The sequence below is a fragment of the Bos grunniens genome, chromosome 21 (assembly GCF_055505025.1).
Source record: "Bos grunniens cultivar Pamir isolate PY7600 chromosome 21, Bosgru_T2T1.0, whole genome shotgun sequence".
Lineage (NCBI taxonomy): Eukaryota > Metazoa > Chordata > Mammalia > Artiodactyla > Bovidae > Bos > Bos grunniens.
The window spans coordinates 9,848,498-9,873,184 of NC_141185.1; the positions used below are offsets into that span (position 1 = coordinate 9,848,498).

Here is a 24,687-nt window from a genome sequence, read left to right on the forward strand (position 1 = left end):
AATGGGAAAAGATTTTTAAAGACATGCTTTTTAATTGCTGGTATTAATAGTTAATGGGCTTCCCTGGTGTCTCAGACAGTAAAGAATCTACCTGCAATGTGGGAGACCTGGGTTCGATCCCTAGGTTGGAAAGATTCCCTGGAGAAGGAAATGGCAACCCACTCCAGTATTCTTGCCTGGAGAATTCCATGGACAAAGAAGCACGGTGGGCTATAGTCCATGGGGTCGCAAAGAGTCGGACATGACTGAGCCACTAACACTAACTATTAATAGCTAATAGAAGCTTGCATTCCTTCATTTCCAAAATGCTATTACATAAAAATGTAATCCCCTGGAGTAGGAAATGGAAACCCACTCCAGTATTTTTGCCTGGAAAATTCCATGGACAGAGGAGCCTGGTGGGCTGCAGTTCATGGGGTTGCAGAGCTGGACATGACTGAGTGACTGAGCACACAGCACAAAAATGTAATCTACACACCAGCACTGAGAGATCAGATTTATTAAATTCATGACAGGAAAATGAAATATTCTTTCAGAAATATTAAGGATCCATCTCAAGATCAATAGTCAATCAGTGGCAGAGTTAGGACTCAAACACAGATTTTCTGGTTTAAGCCCCAGCCCCATTTCTGAAGGTCATCCCGGTCCTTAAAATAAACGAGAGAGTGGTCCCTGATGAGGAGTGAGTGATAGATTTGGTGCTCACGCTTACTGCTCAAATACCCACAGGCGATGGAATTATCCACCAGTTTTTCTGAAGCAAAGTGTGGGAGAAAAGACTTATTGCCCAGCTCTGGTGGCCAAGCTCACATCAAACCAGAGTGTCCCACTGAAGCTGAGTTCACACATCTCTTTAATACAGAGGCAGAATCTTTAGAACTTCAGAACCCCAAGTTCTACAGCAGAGTCGTCAGAACTAAAAATACTAAAGTTGGACTCTTTAGAACTGAAAGCAAAGAGACCAAGGAGAAAGCAGGGCCAGTCTGATCAGGTAATGTCTCAGAGGCCAGGACAATAGAGGCTCACACGGTGAGAAGGTAATACAACCAGGAGAAGGACAAGCATGTTGGGCTGTGTTCCCTGATTCCTATTCAGAATTATAAATACCAGTCTCTGGGAAATGACTAAGGGGTTAGCTAAGCTAATGATGTATGAACTCCAAAGGAACCTACTAGTTTATCCTGGAATGTGCAGGTTTGTGAGGAAGTGTTTGAAGTCCACATTTCCTGGGTTGGAGGTCCCAGAGATTCAGAGACCTGCAGGCATTCCAGGAGCCCTGATTTGTGGCTGGTCCATGCCAGTGGATCATCAGTTTGTGCTTTTGACCTTCCGTGATAGAAGCATCTTCCTGGTTTAGAAAAAGATGTCAGCTTACAGGTCAGGGAGATGTGACGAGCAAACTTTGGACCACCTCTGCTCGATCTAACTTTGATTCCTTTAGTCCCAATGCATGCTGCGAAGTCATTTCAGTTGTGTCCGATCCTTTGCAACCCTGTGGACTGAAGCCCACCAGGCTCCTCTGTTCATGGCATTCTCCAGGCAAGAATACTGAAGTGGGTTGCCATGCCCTCCTCCAAGGGATCTTCCCGACCCAGGGAGTGAACCCACATCTCCTACCTCTCCTGCATTGGCTGATGGGTTCCTAACCATTAGCGCCACCTGGAAAGCCCAGTCCCAATGAGACAGATAATAGTTTAAAATGTTGTCCTTTTATTGCTGACTAGCTACTTCCAAGTACCTTAGAACCATTCAGCTGTCACCCTTTGGCTTCCTGCTGTCTGCTGAGTGTGGGGAGTAGATGGGCTGCTTTGAATGTCTGAACAGGACGTTGGGTTGTGCTGTCCTCCAGCAATTAGGGGCAGGTGACAGAGCTGATGTCCAGGATTTGGAGCCAAGTCTCTGCATACCTGGCAGGCTGCTGTCCCAGGTAGGGAGAGGCATGCTGCAGAGACATCCAATCATGACTCTTACCTAATTTTGCATTCCCCATTATTGTCTAATAGAAATAGAGTAAATAAGCACACCTCTTACAATGAGTCTTGTAGTGAAAAATTATATATTATGTGACCTTATTTCTCATGGCAACATGTAGCCCTTCTATGAAAAGCACATACCAGTTTTGTACAACTTGTTCACAAACAACAGAAAATATTAAGTCTGTCCATTCCATCTGCTTCCCACAAGAGGAAAGAATCATTATGTAGTGAGGTCAGAAGGTACCCCAGTCCACAGGGGCATCTTTCTGGGGCCGTCTCATATAGAGGTCCTTCCTTTAGTGGGTGGGGCTACAGGGCACTCGAGGAGAGTCTCTCAGAAGAGAAGGCAGGAATTTGGCCTCTGGAACTTTCTCTTCCTAAAGTGTGACATGATCATAGCCAGTCTGGGTTCCCAAAGTAGCTGTTAGGAAATTGTTTAAGCAGCCAATGAGATTGTCTCTATGAAAAACAGTGAAACGAGGTGGGTGGGCTTTCTGGTGTTCTGCAGGCAGTTGACAGAAAAAGGGAGCCCTTAGACTAAGTATGGGTGATGGCAACAGTGAGAGATGGTGAGCTGGGGCCCTGGGGCTTTGAGGGGGAGAGGGAGAGGAAATGAACAGAGGACAGGAAAGAAGGAGAGAGAGGAGGAGAGCGAGAGAGAATGTGGGACATAAAGAGACAGATAAGAACTGCTCCCATATTAGATACACACAGGTGTTTGTTAGAAGCAATGTGAATGTAGGTTTTGATCCAGTGTTTCTTTAGTAAATGGTACTCATATCCAGGGGCTTCCCAGGTGGCATTAATGGTAAAGAACCTGTCTGCTAATGCAGGAGACACAAGAGACATGGGTTTGATCCCTGGGTTGAGGAGATCCCCTGGAGGCAGGCATGGCAACCCACTCCAGTATTCTTGCCCGGAGAATCCCATGGACAGAGGAAGCTGAAGGGCTACAATCCATGGGGTCACAAAGAGTCAGACACAACTGAAGCAACTTAGCACACACACACACATGAACAATGACATGCGGGTTTAAGTGACATTCTTTGGCTGCAAAGGTGAAGGTAGCAGCTTCTGGGCCCCTGGCCACATGACGCCATGGTTTCCTGCTGCTGCTGCTGTTGCTGCTGCTAAGTCGCTTCAGTTGTGTCTGACTCTGTGCGACCCCAGAGACGGCACCCCATCAGGCTCCCCCGTCCCTGGGATTCTCCAGGCAAGAACACTGGAGTGGGTTGCCATTTCCTTCTCCAATGCAGGAAAGTGGAAGTCGCTCAGTTGTGTCCGACTCTTAGTGACCCCACGGACTGCAGCCTACCAGGCTCCTCCGTCCATGGGATTTTCCAGGCAAGAGTACTGGAGTGGGGTGCCATTGCCCTAGTCAAAGTGAAATTGTTATTTGCTCAGTCGTGTCCGACTCTTGAAGACCCCATGGAACCCGCCAGTTTCCTCTCTATGGAATTCTCCAGGCAAGAATACTGGAGTGGGTTGCCATTCTCTTCTGGGGATCTTCCCGAGTCAGGGATTGAACTCTGGTCTCTCACATTGCAGGCAGATTCTTTACCGTCTGAGCCACCAGAGAACCTTTGCTAAGTCAACTCACCTTTCCAGGCCACAGTTTCTGTATCAATAAAAACGAGGTTAAAACTCCTGATGAGACTTGGGGCTATTAGCAGCCCCTGTTGACAGATGAGGAAAACTGAGGCTCACAAAGCTGGTCATATCGATCATATAAGACAGATGAAAGTCAGGCCCAGGCTGTTTCTGGCCATCGACAAGCACCCTGTGGCCCCTAACCACCAAGGGCACACTGCCATGGGTGCCTGGCCCTCCCCTGCCAGAACCCAGGCTTTCCGAGTCGCTTTCTGGTGTAGAAGTCAAAGGCATCGATTCAGCCATGTTGGCCAGACCAGCTTTGTTGTGACCCGGGAGAGGCAGGTGTAGTGGGAAGCTGTGTGACGTGACTGGATTGGCCCAAACACTCCAGCAGAGCTCAAACCCACAGCCTGGGCCACTCAAGGTCTGTGGATGGCACAGAGGTGGGACAGGCCTGGTTCTGCTGGTTTCGAGTTGTGTGACCTTGGAAAAGTCGATCAGCCTTTTTGAACCTTTCTCCTCATCTTCTAGGGCTTCCCGGGTGGCTCAGTGGTAAAGAGTCAGCCTGCCAATGCAGGAGATGTGGGTTTGATCCTTGGGTAGGGAAGATCCCCTGGAGGAGGGCATGGCAGCCCACTCCAGTATTCTTGCCTGGGATGGAGAGAGGAGCCTGGTGGGCTACAGTCCATAGGGTCACAAAGTGTCAGACACAACTGAGTGAGTGAACACACACACACTTCACCTTGTGAGATGGGGTAGGATCTCACGGGCTGTTGTGAAGGTCCCTTAGGATGGGAGGGAAGTCTCAGCCCTCGGGCTGGTCGTTTGGGTTGTTGCTATTCATGCCAAGGCTGGGCTCGGCATACTAAGCCCCAGGGCCACCAGCTGCCTCCCCATCACATCCCCACGAGATACCTTGAGATCATGGAGGAAACTATGAGTTTGCCCAGTCTGTGTTCTTGGGCTTTGCTAAATGAGGGCAGAAATGAAAGACTCTCTCTGCAGGAGAGAGTGCTGCCACTTGGGTTAGCAGTCATTGAACGGGCACCTTTATTTCCAGGCTGTGGATTAGGACAGTGTAGAAGGACCATCGGGGAGCTGTTGAGAGGATCGGAAAGGCAGTTTTTCCCCTCAATAACTTTCAAATTAGTACACTTGAAAAATCACCAGGGCTTCCACAGTTCAAACAAAGCAGTTTCATTGGAACAGAGTCACATTCAGTTTTGTCTGCTTGAAAAAAAAAAAAAAATCAGCACCTCCCTGGTGGTCCAATGGTTAAAACTTCACCTTCCAATCCACAGGATGTGAGTTCGATCCCTGGTTGGGGAGTTAGGATTCCCAACCAAAAAAAAAAAAAAAGCAAAACATAAAATAGGAAAACAAGCAAAGGTAAAACAGAAACAACACTAGCAAATTCAAAAAACTTCAAAAATGGTCCACATCAAAAAAAAGAAATCTGAAATAAAATAAAACAAATATATATATAGGTAAAGGAATGACGTGAAGGTTTAAAAATACCAGGACGCTGGGGGGTGGAAAAAGGACATCGGTAGATTTTTTTTTTTTTCCATTGCACCTTTATTGTGTACACTGTTCAGAATTCTCACACAGTCTTTCTAGAACCACACGGAACCCGTGAGATGGCTCCCTCCCCCGACAGTCCATTATATTTCTAAGCAGCCTCCTCCTGGCCTCCCTCCTCGAGTCCTCACGTGGCCAGCGTTGTGCCAGGATGCAAGGAGTTGCCAGGGGTTATTCATTCTTAGGAGGGAAGGAGGGCGGGGAGCAGAGCTGGCCCTCGGCAAACCACGGGTGTGCATCCGGCCCCGCGGGCCCTCTCCCCGCCAGTCCCTGCCTCTCCATTCCCTCTTTGCCCAGCATGTGACACCCCTCAGTGGGCTAGGGAATCAGACAGCTCTGGGAATTTGCCTTCTGACTCACCACTGCCAGCTACCTGACCTCGGGGAAGTTTCACCATCTGAGTTCCCCTTTCTTCCTCTACGATGTGGGACAGAGACTCTCCAGCTCATTTCCTGTGAGCATTCAACGACTGAAGGGATTCAGGGTCGGGCACAGCGCCTAGCACACAGTATGTCCTGAACGCACATCGACTTCTGTTCCTTCTGGTGGGGAAGAGAAAACTCTTGATGAGGGCCAGGTGCTCGGGGCATCTGCTTTATAAAGAGCCTGGTCCTTAACATGTCCAAGAAGTGACTCTCTAAGGGTGAAATTTCAGACACCACGACATTGGGAGAGAGAGACCTGGCGGTGATCTCCTGGACATCATTCGACTCCACATAGGCAGCCTGCTGCTTCTTTTGCCCACAGGCAAGGCTGGCGCTGGCAGAAGGAACACTAACCCTGTTTATAAGGCCATGCCGCTGCAGCCAGTAAAAGGCCCGTCTCAGGGAGGCAGGAGAACAGGGCACATTCATCCTGATTCAACTGTCCCTGCCAGGGAGGAAGTAGCTTCTTGTGGGTGTAAACCAGGAGCTTGAAGAAATGTAGCAATCTTTTAGGGTGACCATTGCATCCCCTTCTAGAGCTCTTGAAAAGTCATCTGTTGCAGGGGTGTCCTCCCAGCCTGAAACAGCCAGGTGAGCTCTTGGGGGGTGGGGTCCAAGTGTCATCCACACCCCCACCTACTTTGCAAAGGCTCCCAGGAGGCTCACTACGGGAATTACGCACCTAACGCTGAGCTTTTCCCCCGCTTGTCCTTCCCACCCATCTTTCATGGCATGTGGCCATCAAAATCAAATCTCATCGACAAATGGTCACAAGAATGAAATGACGCTGCCAATGAGAAGCTGAATACTCCATCCTATAGTTGATCCACAGATGTAGCCGCGCCCTTCCTCCATGGTATTCCTTGTAAAAAGAAACATTTTAAGCTGATCTATATCACTCAGCCCTGTTCATGCAGTAGTCTCAGTAAGGATACGGTACATCCAAAGTCCACATGCCCACGACCATTTTACATCTCCAGTATAACAATGAAAAGTCGCTCAGTGGACAATCCTAAAACATGCACCAACCAAGATCACAGCTGGTCTTATGGGAAAATGTCCTCCAGACTGAAAAGCACGAGAGGGAAACGATTCCAGATGAGAGAACAAGGACTAGAGCGATTACACAACAGAACCACTGCAGTCTAAGGTAGATACAGCAGGTAAAACCAAGGAAAGCTGTATGGATCCAGGAGCGCGTCTCCAAATATTTGGTTCATGCTAAAAAATAGAGCACATTTATTAAAAATATATATTTATAAACCTTGATATGAACAGATACACACATCAAGCCAATGAAAAAAAAGAAAAAATAAGTTATCTCCCCGGTATCAAATAGTTAGACACTTTTGATGAATGAGATGCTTGTCAAGGATTGTCCCTGTGGTTTTTTGGTACCAAACAGTTCATCGAGTTAGGAGGAAACATGTGTCCTGGGAGACAGGCCGAGAGCTGTGTCTGCTGTGAGCTGCGTCCACCCCTGTTCCTCTTTTTGAACACGTGGCATCTGTCAGTGACCTGGGATAACCCATCTCTGCACCCATCCACTCCCTGATGGTGTCAAAGGGCAGTTTTCCAAGCATCCTTTCGGGTCCCCTGCCAACGATGTTGAGTTCCTTGCTGTGTGAATGAGTTTTGGTGGATTCATTGTGCTTTAGTGTCTGCTCCTTGCAGCAGGATTGGTTGATTTTGGTGACCCTTTATGGAGTTCGAAGGTGCATCTGATTGGGCGGTATGTGTCGGTCAAGGCTGCTTGCTGGCACAGTGTCCGGTCACTGATCGGCCAACACACAGGACTCCTCCTGTCTTTTGGCCATCCCGAGGCCTGAGGGCCCACTGGGCCATTCACAGAGTGGTGTAGATGTATACAAATATGATGACGATCAGGTTCAGAATGGTCCCAATAATCCCCAGCATCGCCAAGACACTCTCTTCTTTACTCTCTTTTTCCTGGCCTCCTCTGTCTTCGTCATTTCCACTCGTGATTACCATCTTGGTGGCAAATGTCTTTATCTTCCTCACCAGACTAACCTGTGATTGGAAAGAGGCAGCACAAAAAAATGACAGTTTATAAGCATCCTCTCCAAAGCCTGGCAGACCGGGTCGGGGAGTGATTTCATGTCTGGGGACTAGGCCTTGGGTGGGCCCGAAAAATCTCTCATGGAGAAAACCTTGGGATGCACTGCTCTTTGACCATGGAGAAATGGCAGAGCATGGCTGATCACTTTCAAGGATGAAGATTGTGATATTGGCATAAAGAGCTCAGCCCGGCGTTCAGCTTGGCCACCACCCATTCTACTGGGATTTTGTTTTACTCCTTTTCCTTGAAGCAGAGACAGACAGCTGCACAGTCATCCAACACAAGCACGTGGGCTCTCCCACAGCAGCGGGAACTTGACACGTGTTCACGTACTAGATCCCACCCTAGACAAGTACAGTCCTGCTCGTGCATGAAGTGGGTAGGAGGGCGTCGTGGTCACACTGTGCTTTAAACACTGGCCACCCTGTGAACAAGGGTGACCGAACCTAGGGAAGGCAAGTTACTGAGACCAGAGAGGATGGAAAGGGGGGAGGGAGAGAGCATCATAAGAAACCCACATCACCGCCAGCGGGAGCACACACTGGTCAAATCATTCTGGAAAGTTCCCTGGCATTACCCAGAGAAGCAAAGAGATAGTCCCCAGCTGGGCTGAGCTCCTGACCTCCTAGATGTTCATTGAAGAGAAATCCCTGTACCTGTGAACCTGGCGACAGTGACAGGAATGCTCCTGTGAGCTTCAGCTGGGAAGGCAGAGGACCAGAAATTACCCAAACAGGCATCAAGAGTTGAAGAGAAGGACACGTGGCTCCTACGATGGACGCATCCACACCAAAGAATATGACACGGCAGTGAAATGAACGCACAGCGGCTACACGTGATGGTGTGGGTGAGGCCCCGTCTCGTATGAAGAAGGATGGTGCAGAGAACACCCACAGCATGTGTCAATTCATAAAGACTCAAACAGGGCACGTCAAACAAGTATATTTAGCGACACGCACTTAGGTGTTTGTAAAATGCAAGAGAATGACCAACAGAATTCAGGAGAGTGGCTACTTACAGGAAAGGACAGAGCGGGAATCCCCTCAGAGCAGCAGCAGAGACCTTCAATATACTGGTCATTTTCCATTTGTGAGGCTGTGCGGGAAGCATGTCGAGGTTCGTTTTTTATCTTTATCCTTTCAACTGTTTCAGAGATTGCCTGACGTGTATGACGTATTTTGCAATAACAAAGATATTTCTATTTATTCTTTAAAATAATATGACCATTCAGGGGGCCTGGTGGGCAGCTGAAACCTTCTTTTCCACTGATGACTAATCCAAACAACGTGGGGGGTGGGGTGGTGGGGATGACTAATGTGTATGAGATGGCAGCAGCAACAGCCTGTCCTACTTGATGAGATGGGACAGGGACCAGGCCAGGGCCCCTGGCTGCACCTCTTCTATTAGAGAGCTGTGTTTTTTCGAGCTAGAAGGCTTTTCAGGCTCCAGAGTGGTGACAGTCAATTTTCTGTCAACCTGACTGATTCCTGGATCCTGGGGTGCCCAGACATTTTTCAAACATGATTCTGGGTATGTCTGTGAGGGTGGTTGCTGGATGAGATTGACATTGGAATCGGTAGACTGAGCAAAGCAGACTGCCTTCCCCAGTGTGGGTGGGCCTCATCTAAGCTGTCCAAGGCCTGAATAGCAAAAAAGGGCTGAGTGAGAAGGAACTCTTCCTGCCTGACTGCCTTTGAGCTAGGACATCAGCTGTTTTCTGCTTTTGCATCCAGAGGGAAACCTAGGCTCTTCCTGGGTATTGAACCTGCCAGCCTTCAGACTGAAATGAAACCATCAGCTCTCCTGAATCTCCTGGTTGCTGACTCACTCTGCAGATCCTAAGACTTGGGGGTCTCCATAATGACATGGCGCTTCCCAGGTGGCACTAGGGGTAAAGAACCTGCCTGTCAATGCAGGTTAGACGGAACAGACGCAGGTTCGATCCCTGGGTCAGGAAGATGCCCTGGAGGAGGGCATAGCAACCCTCTCCAGTATTCTTGCCTGGAGAATCCCACAGACAGAGGAGCCTGGTGGTCCAGAGTGTTGCACAGAGTTGGACATGACTGAAGTGACTTAGCACACATAATGATATGAGCCAATTTCTTATAACAAGCCTCTATCTTTCTATCTATCTCTGTCTCTCTCTCACTGGTTCTGCTTCTCTGAAGAACTCCTGACAAGTCAGTTCAGGGGTCAAAGGATATCTCAGGACAAACATATTAGAGGAATCACGAAAAGGACTCCAGGTAGGCAGAGAGGGCGACTGCCAGGTGAAACGCCTGCATGCCTCTTCCCTCCTCTGGGCACATGAACCCCTGCAAGGGCCAGGTCACACCTTGGGAATCTGGTCTGGATTCAGGACACAGTGTAGGTGGATAGATTTCTTTGTGAAGGAGAGGCACACGGTGAAGACCAAGGGAACTGATGTAACAGGCACGTGTGCACAAACGAACAAATGTGTGCCTTAAAGGGAAGGCTCATTCCCTTCACAACTTTGGCTTACTTGACAGACTCAGAGTGGGTTCCTACCACCCTAAAGTGGTCAGGGCAAGACTTCATCTTTTCAGAGCTATCCACTCTGTCCTAGCCAATGGAATGAAACTTCTTGGAATAACATCTATATACAGGATGTAATTTCTAATTAAAATTGCTTTTTAAATGAAAAAAGCAGCTTTGGCTAGGCAAAGCTTCTAGGCTGGACATGTTTGGTTTTCTTTCTTTTTCTTTCCAGTACAGTTTTTTTGATGATGGGTAATACACAAACAGAAAGGTGCACAGACTTTAACCATACTTGATGAGTGTTCATACCTGTTAGCTGTCACCAACATCAAGAAACAGAACCTTCAAGTACCCTAGGAGGCTCCCTCTTCCATTCAATCCTTTTCTTCCTTCTTCTTGAAAACCGTTACCTTGATTTCTAACATCCTAGGCTAGTTTTGCCTGTTTACGGATTTTATGGAAACAGAACCATACAGGATGTCCTCTTTTGAGTCTTTCCCCTTCACTGTTATGCTGTGTGTAGCTGCAGCTCGTTCATTCTCATTGTGAACAGTACTCCATTATATAAACAGACCCACTACGTATGCATTTATTTTACTGCTGATGGGCATTTGGGTTGCTTTCAGTTTGAGGTCATTATGCTGTTCTGAACATTCTTTTACATTTCTGCTGGCAAACGCACATATGCATTTCCCCAATGTTTTAAATGAAAATTTTCACATACAGCAAAAGAAAAAATTTATACTGAGCACCCATCCACTCAGCAACTAAATGTCACTATTAGCATGTTACTATACTTGGTTTTAGTCACTCATCTAGAGCCAGACATCCTGGAGTATAAAGTCAAGGGGCCCTTAGGAAGCATCGCTAAGAGCAAAACTAGTGGAGATGATGGAATTTCAGCTGAGCTATTTAGAACACAAATCATGATGCTGTTCGAGTGCTACACTCAATATATCAGCAAAGTTGGAAAACTCAGCAGTGGCCACAGGACTGGAAAAGGTCAGTTTTCATTCTAATCCCAAAGAAGGGCAATGCCAAAGAATGCTCAAACTACTGTACAATTGCAGTCATTTCAAACGATAGCAAGGGTACGCTCAAAATCTTTCAAGCCAGGCTTCAGCAGTACATGAACTGAGAACTTCCAGATGTACAAGCTGGGTTTCAAAGAGGCAGAGGAAACAGAGATAAATATGCCAACATTTGCTGGACCATGGAGAAAGCAAGGGAGTTCCAGAAAGCCTTCTACTTCTGTTTCATTGACTATGCTAAAAGCCTTTGAATGTATGGATCACAACACACTGTGGAAAATCTTTAAAAGATGGAAGTACCAGACCACCTTACCTGCCTCCTGAGAAACCTGTATGCAGGTCAAGAAGCAACAGTTAGAACTGGACACGGAACAACGGACTGGTTCAAAATTGGGAAAAGAGTAAGACAAGGCTGTATATTGTCATCCTGCTTATTTAACTTACATGCAGATTACATCATGTGAAATGCCAGTCTGGATAAATCACAAGCTGGAGTCAAGATCACCAAAAGAAATATCAACAACCTCAGATTTGCAGATGATACCACCCTAATGGCAGAAAGCAAAGAGGAACTAAAGAGTCTCCTAATGAAAAACAAAGAGGAGAGTGAAAAAATTTGTTTAAAACTCAACATTCAAAAAATGAAGATCATGGCATCTGGTCCCCTCACTTCACGGCAAACAGAAGAGGAAAAAGTGGAAGCAGTGACAGATTTTACTTTCTTGGGCTCCAAAATCACTGTGAACAGCGACTGCAGCCATGAAATTAAAGGACACTTGCTCCTTGGAAGAAGGAAAGTGAGGACAAACCTAGACAGTGTATTAAAATACAGAGATATCACTTTGCTGACAAAGGCTCATATAGTCAAAAAGTTATGGTTTTTTGCAGTGGTAAAGAATCTGCCTGTCAATGCAGGAGACGCTGGAGATGTGGGTTTGATCCCTGGGTTGGAAAGATACCCTGGAGTAGGAAATAGCCACCCACTCCAGTATTCTTGCCTGGAAAATTCCATAGACAGAGGAGCCTGGCTGGCTGTAGTCCATGGGGTTGCAAAGAGTCGGAGATGACTGAGCACACACATCATCTTTCCAGTAGTCATGTATGAATGTTTCAGTTGAACCATATGGAAGGCTGAGTACCGAAGAACTCATGCTTTCATATTGTGGTGGTGGAGACGCTTTTGAGAATCCCTTGGACGGCAAGGAGATCAAACCAGTCAATCCTAAAGGAAACCAAACCTGAGTATTCATTGGAAGGACTGATGCTGAAGCTGAAGCCCCAATACTCGGGCCACCTGATGTGAAGAGCTGACTCACTGGAAAAGACTGATGCTGGGAAAGATTGAGGGCAGGAGGAGAAGGGGACGACAGAGATGAGATGGTTGGATGGCATCATCGACTGGATGGACATGAGCATGACAAACAGGAGATAGTGAAGGACAGGGGAGCCTGGCGTGCTGCAGTCCATGGGGATGCAAAGAGTCAAACATGACTTACTGAACAACATTTGCTTTCTCAGATACCTATCCCTGAATCTTATCCAGCCATCTTTTTGGGGTGCATTTCAAAGTAAACTGCAAATATCATTATCTGTGTCGGGTGCTCAGTCATGTCTGACTCTTTGCAACCCCATGGACTAGAGCCTGCCAGGCACCTCTGTCCATGGGATTTTACAGGCAAGAATATAGGAGTGGGTTGCCATTTCCTTCTCCAGGGAACTATCATCCATTTAAATACTTTCCTTTAAATACTGCAGTTTACATGTATTAACTAGAGTCAAGGTTTGTTTGGAATGTTTTCTTTTGATGTAAATCTGTGCCATTTCCTATTGGCTCCATCCCCCTAAGAGAAGAACTGCTAGGGTATAAGGTATAAGTGGTTGCACGCACTCACTTGTTTCTGAGTGCAAGGTTGGCCCCTTGTTTCATCTTGGTGATTCCATGGCCTTTGCATGGGGTCACAAGAAGGCAAAGGGACATCCACTCCCTTCTCTGCCCTGGACAGACATCTACCCAAGCACCAGTTCTCTTTCATGGGTCTCTTGTTTCTTGTAGTTCCCTTAGCCAGACTTCAAGCCCTGAGAGAGTAAGCTTTTGAATCTCCAACACCAAGCACAGGGCTTGGCATGGACCAGGCATTTGGGGAAAGTGCACTGAAGCAGTGCGTGAGTGGGTGCTGCAGGCTGGGGGAGCGGTGGGGGTGGGGGTGTGAATCTGGCCATCCCCGTCTCTGCAGGGCAGGGACAAGATCACCAAGGTTGGTCTAAAGAGACACAATTAGCTCTGCCCTTAAAACCCAACACCCATCATCGCAGTCACTCAAGCAAAACAAAGTACCAGTCACGGAGGCTGCTTGGTTTCAAGGCTTAATTTAGCCTCTTCCCCGAGTTAACCCAAGACAGCTCTGACTCAGGAGGAAGTGGAGGAGAATAATCAGGTCGACTGTGTTTACTTTCTGAGGTCTCTGCAGCAAACCAAGAGCCCAGAAGAGGCCTTCTCCGACTCCCGAGAGCTACATTCCAAAAGTCTGCCTCCAAGGGGCTTGAGTCATTAGCCTGAATCTCCCCAGAGAAATGGCGTTGGGAATGCAGCCGGGTTCCCAAGGGAGCCACCGAGGGTTTCCTTAGAGAGAAGTGATTGGAACACGGTTTTCCTTGGGAAAAGCTGTCTGGTCAGGGAGTGGAGGAGAATGAAAGAGGTTGGGAGATTAGCTGAAAACTAGACCAATAACAGAGATGGGAGGGGAAAACAGAACCAAAATAAAACAGAAAGGAAAGCTGGGGACTAGGCAACGTCTGACATGAAGCCAGATGCATAGGCATAAGTTCATTCATTCATTCCGTCACTCATTCCTACCTGCCAGGAACTGGAGTGGGGCAAGGGGAGTGAGAGTTAGCTGCTAACGAGAAAGGCATTTTTTTGGGCATGTTAAAATGTTCTAGACTTAGATTTTGGTGATGGTTGCACAATTCTGAATTGTACACTTTGAAGAGGTGAATGCAGTGGTTTGTGGATTTTATCTCAATAAAGAGGTTTATCTCAAAAAGAGAGCATTTGCAACAGTAGTGGAAATATAAATTACCTAGAAATCAATCTAACAAAAATATGTAAAATTCTTTAAAAAGAAAAGTTTACAGACATAAAGTTGCACCTATATAAGAAGGAAGACACACCATCTTCAAGGATTGTGAGAGTCAGTATCTAGAAAACATGATTTCTACCTAAGGTGATCTATATACAGAGCTACTACAGTCAAAATTTCTACAGGGTCTTTGGTGCTACCCAGCAGGCTGATTCTCGGAGAAGGCAATGGCACCCCACTCCAGCACTCTTGCCTGGAAAATCCCATGGATGGAGGAGCCTGGTAGGCTGCAGTCCATGGGGTCACACAGAGTCGGACACAACTGAAGCGACTTAGCAGCAGCAGCAGGAGCAGCAGGCTGATTCTAAAATGTATATCAAAGTGCAGAGAGATAATAATAGGCAAATTATTTATTAAGGAAAAATAAGGAAAGGGAACTTGCCTTATAAGACATCATGAATTATTGTACAGCTTTAGGAGTTAACCCTTAGAAAAATAAGTCCAAAGAACAGAAAAAGAGCCACACATATATGGACACTGCTCATCACTGGGGGACATGGGCTTCCCATTTATTCCAGCTTCCCAGTGCTGGAATAATTGGGTAACTATATAGAAAAAAATCAAACCAAATTCCACCAGTTCCAGGTGGATTACAGACAGCTGCGAAAAGGAAAACTTAAGAACTTTTATAAGACAATATAAGTGAATATGTTTATGACCTTGAGGCTGAGGATACCTTATTGAGACATAAAAGTTCAAACTATAAAGAAAATTAGTAATAAATTCAAAAGCATTAAATTTAATACCTCTGTTTATAAAAAAAGTGTCATAAAGTCAAGCCATAATCTTGGATACATATATACACACACATGTGTATGTACTATGTGTCTACTTATACATACTATATACACTGTATATCATACATATCATGTTAGTGTCATGCCAGTAAGAAAATGATAAAACTCCCAGTAGAAAACTGGGCAAAAATCATGTTCAGGCACTTCTCAAAAGAGTAAGTAAGCATCGAGAAGCTAAACCTCAGTAATCAGAGAAACGCAAATTAAAATACGATGAGAAAAAAAAAAAATAAAACAAAATACAGTGAGTTACTACCCAACAGGCATGATGGACAAGAGGTAAAAAAATCAGAGAAAGCCATTCGATACTGACAAAGGCTGTAAGGCAACAGGGAGGCTTGTTCACAGCTTCGGGAGTACTGGGGCTTTCCAGGTGGCTCAGTGGTAAAGATCATCCTGCCAGTGCAGGAGACGCAAGAGACACGGGTTCGATCGCTGAGCCGGGAAGATCCCCTGGAGAAGGAAACGGCAACCCACTCCAGTATTTCTGCCTGGAGAATTCCATGGACAGAGGAGCCTGGTGGGCTACGTCCACGGGCTTGCAAAGAGACAGACATGACTGAGCGACTGAGCACATGCAGAAGTACAGCGTGGTCACCGTCACTTTGTAAGGTAGGATGCTATCATCTCATAAAGATGCATATACTCAGACCCAGGTGACCCACCATCCCACCTGCGGGCACATACCTGGGTACACCTGCACAATGTCCCAGAGCTGCCAAGAATGCTGACAGACAGCAATGTCAGTGTTCACGACATGTTGGGAACAACACAAATGTCTATCCACCGTGGCTTGTCATATATTCTATATGGCGAGAAAAGGAGTGAAATGCTGCAGCCTGCAAGAATGAATCGCTGCTACAATGTAGATTTAAAAGTAAGCTGCCAAAGACTGCATAAAGGATATCCCCATCTATATGAAGTTCAGAAACAGGGGAAACTGAACAAGTTGTTTAGAGATACAGTAAGTGAGTGAAAGTCACTGAGTCATGTCTGACTCTTTGCGATCCCCTGGAGTATACAGTCCATGGAATTTTCCAGGCCAGAATACTGGAGTGGGTAGCCTTTCCTTTCTCCAGGGGATCTTCCCAACCCAGGGATCGAACCCAGGTCTCCCGCATTGCAGGCAGATTCTTTACCAGCTGAGCCACAAGGGAAGCCCAAGAATACTGGACTGGGTAGCATATCCCTTCTCCAGAGGATCTTCCCGACCCAGGAATTGAACCAAGGTCTCCTGCATTGCAGGCGGATTCTTTACCAACTGATCTATCAGGGATAAAACTACAAAGAAAAGCAAGAGAATAATAAACCACAAGGCCAGGGGAGTGATTACTACCAAGTAGAGAGGGGGAGTGGAAGGGATCCGGGACCCCTGAAGTACTGGTAACATTTCTTAAGTGGGGAGGTGGGTACATGGATGCTTTACACTTTACATTTTCTAAATAGACTTTTGATATCCATCCAATAATTAATACAATTATTTAATGAGTAATTATTTCAACTGAATACTTACTAATGAAACAAAGCTTATAATAAAAACAAATTATAATTCATTAAAACAACTTAAAAAAAAAAGATCCACAGGGCTCTAAAGACTACAAGTATTGCTGCTGCTGTGGCTGCTGCTATGTCGCTTCAGTCGTGTCTGACTCTGTGCGACCCCATAGATGGCAGCCCATCAGGCTCCCCCGTCCCTGGGATTCTCCAGGCAAGAACACTGGAGTGGATTGCCATTTCCTCCTCCAATGCATGAAAGTGAAAAGTGAAAGTGAAGTTGCTCAATTGTGTCCAACTCTTCGCGACCCCATGGACTGCAGCCTACCAGGCTCCTCCATCCATGGGATTTTCCAGGCAAGAGTACTGGAGCTATGTAAATATGTATGTGTAAATTTCAGGGGGAGCCCTGTGCTCTGTAACCAGGGAGAGGCCACCCTCTCTGCAAAGACCAAGGTGATGTTATAGAACTCTGCTCAATGTTATGTGGCAGCCTGGATGGGAGGCGAGTCTGGGGAGAATGGATACACATATATGTATGGCTGAGTTCCCTTGCTGTTCACCTAAAACCATCACAGCATTGTTAATTGGCTATATCCCAAAACAAATTAAAAAAAAAAAAGATCAAGGTGACTGTGCAGGCAACAACGCCTCAGGTTTTGAGAAAGTGATATTCAGTGGGAAGAAATCACAATGCTGCCCTCAAATGCATCTGACATCCTAGCTCGGCTCTGTGGTTTACCAGCTGTGTGAGTTGGGCAAGCGGCTTCACCTCTCTCAGACTCCGTTTGCTAATCTGTAAGGTGTGGGTTAATACTCAGCTTGTAGGACTAAACAGAATGGCCGTGAACTGTCTGGTTCAAGGACTGGCAGCTACTGAGATTAAATGATGAAGATGTGCATGGTGATTGGCACTTGTTCTCGTGGCCCCAGGAGCCTCCTTTCCTCCAGCTAAACACCACCCACCTCTAACTGGTTTGTGCAGTCTCGCCTAATCACGTTCCTGCTCCTGGAAAGACCCATTCCAAAATCACAGCATTTACAAGGCAAACAGTACTCCAGGCAAGGTCTTCCCAGCCCGGTGGGGCAGGGCTATCCCCTCCATCCTTCTGGGGCAGCACACCCACTAACGCTGCCCAGAACCACACTGGCTTTGGGGTCACCACACCATGCTATGGAATCGTCATGCTACAGAGCCATGTGGACCTCTTCCTGTCCGAGGGAAGTGAGTGTGTGGAAGCCAAAGCCAGGACTAAGTATTCTGACTCTGTTACATTTCAGCAGGCTGACTTTTGCCCATGGAGCCACCCGTGAGGCCATCTCAGCTTCCAGAGGACCCCTTCTACCCACCCAGTCCTCCTCCATCTTCAGACCGTCCACAAACTGGACATGCACACCCTCCACGCTGTTGTCTAGATGATTCACGTCCCAATTTTTGACCAGATTTCCAGGGTGATGCTAACGTGTTCATAGCATCATAAGTCATTTGACTTCTATTGTTTGCTTTCCCCTTCTATGCATATTTCTCTATCTTTTTTGTAAGATGCCGTGAAGTCCAGCTAAGATTTCTAGGTCTACCACGCCAGTGACCTTGCCAGAGGAGGACATGGCTGAGAGACGCAGTCCTAGGGACCCACGCTGGGTCCTGGTGCCCTAGGCAACCCCTAGGGGTTGCAGGGTCCCCTTCTCTACACCCAATTTCTCAGAGCTGCTTAGTAAGTCACACATCTTCCTTCAGCTGCCACTTGGCAATCAACAGCAAACAGGGAATGAAAAAAAAAAACTTACAGGATTATGAAACATTGCGCAGCAGTTTAAAATGAGGATCAAAAGACCAAGTGGCCTGAAGGCAGATGCCCCCGCTATGAGATGGGAGAAAAAACCCCACAAGATATTGCAATTCAGTCCTACTTAGGATTCCAAATAATAGTTTTAAAGCCTCACTAGAACAAGAGAAAAATGCCTGGGGGGAGAATATTTTGAAATTTTCTGTCATGTATTTGACTATGTTACTTTAGATGTGAAGAGCTGACTCACTGGAAAAGACCCGGATGCTGGGAAAGACTGGGGGCAAAAGGAGAAGAGGGCGGCAGAGGATGAGATGGTTGGATAGCATCACCAACTCAATGGACATGAATCTGAGCAAACTCCAGGAGACAGCAAAGGGAAAGCTTGGAGTGCTGCAGTCCATGGGGTCACAGTCAGACCCGACTGAGCGACTGAACACACATTGTTTATATTCCCTCATATTGAAAACACATATATGCGTAAATAAAACCATGAAGACTCCAAGTGCTTCTGTCTTTCTAAGAGCCTTAGAAAATTCACTATACGAGTGAAAAGGACAAAGCAGGCAGCCTTCTCTGTGACATATCTCTCTGTTGGGGGAAGGAAGTGGGGAGGGGGCTAGAATTTGAGCTGGGAAAGGGGTGTGGCTGAGTGTGAGAATGCCAAATGTTAAAAGTTCTGACAGTGTTTTGTTCCACCAGAGATACTCAAGGCACATGGACCTGGCTTCAGTACCCTTTAATTCTAGCAGAAATTCGCCAGTCTTGGGACTAAATCTGTGCTCCCCAACATGCTAAGAGGTACCACTCATTCAAGACAAGGAGGGGAGAGACCATTTCATTCAAGTTCTTTCCAGGATTTGCTGACCACCTTCCCAAGAGTGGCTCTGGCTCAATTGTAATTCCCAGTGTTTTTCCATCTCAAGGACATTTTTATATTGTTGGGGGGAGGAAGTTTCATTCCATCCTATTTAACAAGGATGAGCTTTTGCCTGGACATTCAGAAACGCTGGATGACAAATCCAGTGGATGATGCCAGAGCATTAAAGAACCATTGACATCTCCTTAGAGAACAGACCTCAGTGGTCACTTAAAACACAGCATCCCCTGGGGAACCCATAGACCAGGATCCCCATCAGTATCCTCCGAGCATCCACAGAGCATGCGCCAATAGAAAACCAGGTCCCTCGGGCATCTCGTGACCCAGGGAGGGGGAGACATAAACATCACTATGGAGATGCGAGCCCTGGGCACAGGGGAACACACAATGGGGGAGTCCCCACTCACGTGAGAGGCATGCAGGGAATTCTCCCAGGAAGATGGGAGGGAGCTAAGCTGAGACCCGAATAGCTAGCAGGACTAGTTCAGCCCATTGTAAGAGAAAACTAGGCGTTAGGAGATTGGCAGGCGCAAAGAAAAGGTGAATGTGCGAAAGGCTGCGTGCAGTGAGTCTGGGCGATGAAGCATCCCAGTGAGTCTGGGGAGAGCTGAAGTCTCAGGGGGAAGAGGTCAGTACAGGGGCTCTTGTAAACCACACAAAGAGCTTTGGAATTTATTTCACAGACTATGCAATAAGTACATGGATGCTAGTTTCGTATTTATTGTCTCAACCATACATATACACTATACGTGAGATGGGCTTCCCCAGTGGCTCAGGGGTAAAGAGTCCCCCTGCAATGCAGGAAACACGGAGATGCAGGTTTGATCCCTGGGTCAGAAAGATCCCTTGAAGGAGGGCATTGCAACCCACTCAAGTACTCTTGCCTGGAGAATCCCATGGCCAGGGGAGCCAGGCAGGCTATAGTCCTCAGGGTCACAAAGAGTCAGGATGTGACTGAGCATGAGCACAAGCACACATGAGAAACTTCATGAAAAAATTGCCAAAACCCATTTAGCTCCTAAAATCAGACCCCAGTAATAAAAAATGGTAACTCGCTCTCCAAGATGAAATGTTCAGACCAGGTGGCCTCCAGCTCTGCCTCGGGAAATCAGCCAGGAAGCACTGTCTGAGGGACAGACACCCAGCATCCAGGTCAGGTCCTCTGCAGAAGCTGGGCAAGAGTTCTCCAGAGGACAAACTCCTGCCCGTGTGCCCACATCCAGTCTAAGCAGCCACAGAGCAGCCTGTGCTTCATTAGACGCTACTCAAGGCAGATGGCAGCTCGGACACACCTGTGAATTTACCCCCGGGGGGCTCCAAAGAGCCGGCGAAAAAAAGCATTTGTAAAGCATTTAACCTGCTCCACAAAGGTTTGCAATTGTTATTATTATCATTACTGGGTCCAAGTTTGTACTGCTCATCAGAGACAATTTGTTGGGACAAGGAATAGCTACTTTATTTGGAAAGCTGGCAGACTGAGAAGATGGTGGACTCATGTCCCAAAGAACCATCTTGCCTGAGTTAGAATTTGGGCTTCTTTTATACCAAGAGGGGAGGAAGTAAAGTCAAGCATTTCTTGGTTCTGGTCAGCCTCCAGAAGGGATGTGCTAGTTTCTTCCTTCCTGCAGTTATTCACAGGTGGGCCTGGTCAGGAGGTTTCCTGTGAGCTAAACAAAGTTGTTTTAGCTTAATGCTCATTACCTCAGAGACAGGGTTCCCAGAGATGGGCCATTATGTATAATGTAAGCTTATAGGCATCATCCCTTTAGTGATTAACTTGTAATAAAATACAAAGGTTCTCCTCTATTACATCATCATTATCATTGTCTTTTACTGACAGATATTGCTGGATCCAGCTTTGCACATGAGACCCATCATGACATGACCAGTAACTACTTCTCTAGCTACCCAAGAAGATAACAATTGTAGCTGCTAATCAGTAAGTACAAGGTATGGGCCAAACTCTATATTGTCATCCAGCCTGTCAGCCACTTGAAAAGTATTCACTGAGCACCTACTATGTGCCAGGCCCTATTTGAGAGTCCTGGGATACAGCAGCAGCAAAAAGAAGTGCTTGTCCCCTTTAAGAGACACGGAACTGAGACTCAAAATAGTTACTGAACACCTACAACATGCCTGGCACTGCCCTAGGCACTAGGGGTATGGCCGTGAATAAAACAAAGAACTCAAAAACTGAGTCAGGATCGAGCCAAAGTACTGCTCACCCTCTGCCTCCCTCTCATGCCTCTCACTCTGCTCCTGCAGCCCCCTCCCCTTAACTCCCACCGTGTTCTCTAACCTCAGCGCATCTGCCCACTCTCCTCCCAGCTTGGACAACTGCCATTCATCCATTCAGGTTCAGCTTACTTGGCAGCCTCTCTCCAAGGATCCCTTCTTGACATCGGGAGGCCCACTGCAGACTGCGTCTTGAGCACCACCAGTCCTATTCTGTAACCATCCCTTTATCTGGGTCCTTCCCTACTCAACTGTGAGCTACTGAGTCTGGTTCATCTCCATATCCCAACCCTCCCCCACCTGGCCTGGACTTCTAATGGTGCTCAGTGTACTGAAATAGCAAGTGAATGAATGAATGAAAAGATGGAATCAAGGGAGCCTGGGGAAACCCAGGGCATCTTTCTTTCTTCTCTTGTCTGCCATCTACAAATGGTGACACCATTTGCACTCAGAGTGAGCAACGGACAGACTGACCAGCCTGGCCTACCTGCTCCTAACCTGGGGAAGAGCCTGGGCAAATCTCTCTGCACTCAGCTCACCCGTGTGGTCAAGGTGAGTGTGGGTCCAGATAATAAGATATGGGGGCCCTTGTCGGTAGATGGGCTTGTTTTCTTTCCCACCTTGAAGTCTGATGAAAGGGAGGCTTAGTTTACTATGTGGAGGGTAAGAAAAGTTTAAATACTCATATAAACAGAAAAAACAGCTCCTTGTACTAACCTTTAAGGGTAAATTAATCAGTCTTTCTCTCGCTTAGATGAGAGTACACTTTTTAGTTTTGGGAAGAGTGAATTATATTAGCCTAGACTTCCCTGAGATCATCAGGGAGCTCCAGGGAAAGACTGCTTAAACTCAGCAGTGGAAACAAGACACAACCCCACCAGCCTGCCTGCTACTTCCTCTGCGCCATGGACCCCACTTGCCAGGAGAACCCACGCCCAATTCTCAGGAGAAGCAGGAAGTAGGGAAAGAGGCGGGGACTCTGAGGAGCCGTATCTGAGTTCCAGTTTGGCCCCCAGTGAGCTGTGTCACCTTAAATACATTATCCTCTGTCTCCAGTCCTCATCTGTAATCAATTCAAGATGGACACAAACCTTGACTTTCAAGAAACAAATATTTTCCAACAGTTGAGGGTAAAGCTTACTGGAGGGAAAGTTGGCAACACCCAGTAGAACTGCATGTGCATTTATCTGCCAAGCTGGCAAGCTCACTCCTTGGACAGAGCTCTGAAGATAACACCCAGCACTGCAAAAATATTCACGCAGTTTATTCAGTGCAACATCACTGGAAAATGCAAAAATGTGATAAGCAACCTAAACACTCAGACACAGGAGGGGAGCTGAATGAACTCTGGTATAGCCACACGGTGGAGTACTATGCAGCTGTAAAGAAGGAGGGCAAGAGAGTGATACGAACTAATTTGGGGATCATTCCAGGACTTACGGTTAAATTAGAAAAGCAAACAGTGAGAGTGGAATGCTACAATTCATTCAAGATTGAGGCTGTAAGATATACAACCTGCTCATCAGTACAGAGGAAATACAGAAAGGCTAAATTAGAAATGAAAGAGAAGATGGGCTACCTAGAGGAGGTAAGAAAGGGGTAGAGAGAAGTCAAGGATGAGATCAGATTGGCAGGGATGAAGAGGGAGTGACACGCCTCCGAGTATATCTTTTGGTTCAGATCTGATGGAGAAGCACTGTGATGTTTCATATGACCTTCATATGCACACAAAAAGCAACTAAAAACAACCAAGATGTGAGAGAAACTCAAAATAGGATGTCAGTGCTAACATAAGGACCAAATTGCTATAAATAAGTAATATAACCACAGTGAAGAGGGTGGGAAAGAAAAGTATTAACTTCAGAGGCTTTGGAAAACCATGCTTTGAATGTGTAGTGTGGCACTGAGGATAGAAGTCGCTGGCATCACTTAGTAAACGCATTTCTCACAGGGATGTGGGTCAGCAATTCTGAAACTGCTCTATACTGGAGTTAAATACATATATCTGAGATAATGAGAACTGGGCTTCTCACTGCTGGAGAAAGGAATTACACATAAGGAAAGGAGGGAAGGTTAAATGAACCTTGTGCCGTTGAACTGGAATTAGAGCTATCAGGATAGACTTACGGTTTTTAATATACATACAGGTAGGTGGATACAGGAATACAGATGAGGATATATTCGTGTGTTAGTGCATCGCCATGTAACTCCCAGCTGTGTCCCTGGGAGGGTCTGAACGCAGTGACACCTCAGTAGCAACGAGCACACCCAACACCCAGATCTTGGTTTCTATATGCCATTCTCCAATGAAAGGAACCAGGACCCTTGGAGAAGTGGCTTGCCACAGGATTTGGGAAAGGAAAATACAAGATAACTTTGAACATCTTACGACTTGAAAAAATAAAGAAATGCTCACAAAAAAATGAGTGGGGATGGTCAAAAACACAAGTACAAAACTGAAGGTGTTCCTAATATGAAGCCAAAGCTGGAACAACATAAGCAAGAAAATAAATAGCCACAGTAACAAATCATAGCTTACAGAATAATGTAACTATCCAGGGGTCTATATAGCTATAAATAACCACATACACAAATAAATGGGAGAGAAGGGCCAGTTCTTTCTTACAGTAGAATTCCAAGTAGTAAAAGCAGAAATAAAGAAGGAAATAGAAAATTATCATTAGGCAAAGATTACAGTCATAACTGTTGTAGAAAAGACCCCTTGATGGATGCTAAAATTAATGGGTGAAAATTTAGGGAGAAAGAGCATTTGCTTAGTCTCCTGGGTAAAGTACCTCCCTCCAGACACCTATTAATTTGAAAGGAAAGATAGGAACTTGACGGTGGAGAAGCCTGGCAGACAGCACCTTAGACAAGTGACCAAGGTCAACATGACCAGTCATGAGATGTAGACACTATAAACCTGATAGGAGGCAGAGAGCAGGACACAGCGTCACCTCCGTGGGATCCCTGCCCGAAACGGACCACCTCGGTTCACACCTGATGGAACATCGCACAAACCCAAACTGAGGGTCATTCTACAAAATCACTGATCAGTGCTCTTCAAAAGTGCCAAGATCATGAAGAGCAAGAAAAGACAGAGCAACTGTTACAGACTGGAGGGGACGAAGGAGCCAGGACAATTAAGGGATGTGGGATCCTGGGTGGG

At 46.5% G+C, this 24,687-nt stretch overlaps 1 protein-coding gene across 8 annotated transcripts in view; it reads right to left on the bottom strand.

The window, feature by feature from the left end:
- Positions 1-5,123: 5,123 nt before the first annotated feature.
- TUNAR (transmembrane neural differentiation associated intracellular calcium regulator) overlaps positions 5,124-24,687 on the bottom strand; it is a 54,050-nt gene continuing 34,486 nt past the window's right edge. For 7 of the 8 annotated variants that reach the window (XM_086365185.1, XM_086365180.1, XM_086365183.1 and 4 more), the window contains exon 2: positions 5,124-7,606. In XM_086365185.1, coding sequence (XP_086221311.1) covers positions 7,421-7,567 — 147 coding nt within the window. In that variant the 5' untranslated portion in view covers positions 7,568-7,606 and the 3' untranslated portion in view covers positions 5,124-7,420. Of the gene's footprint in view, positions 7,607-8,673; positions 8,698-24,687 lie in introns of those variants that run through there. The other variant, XM_086365178.1, reaches the window with a different exon arrangement.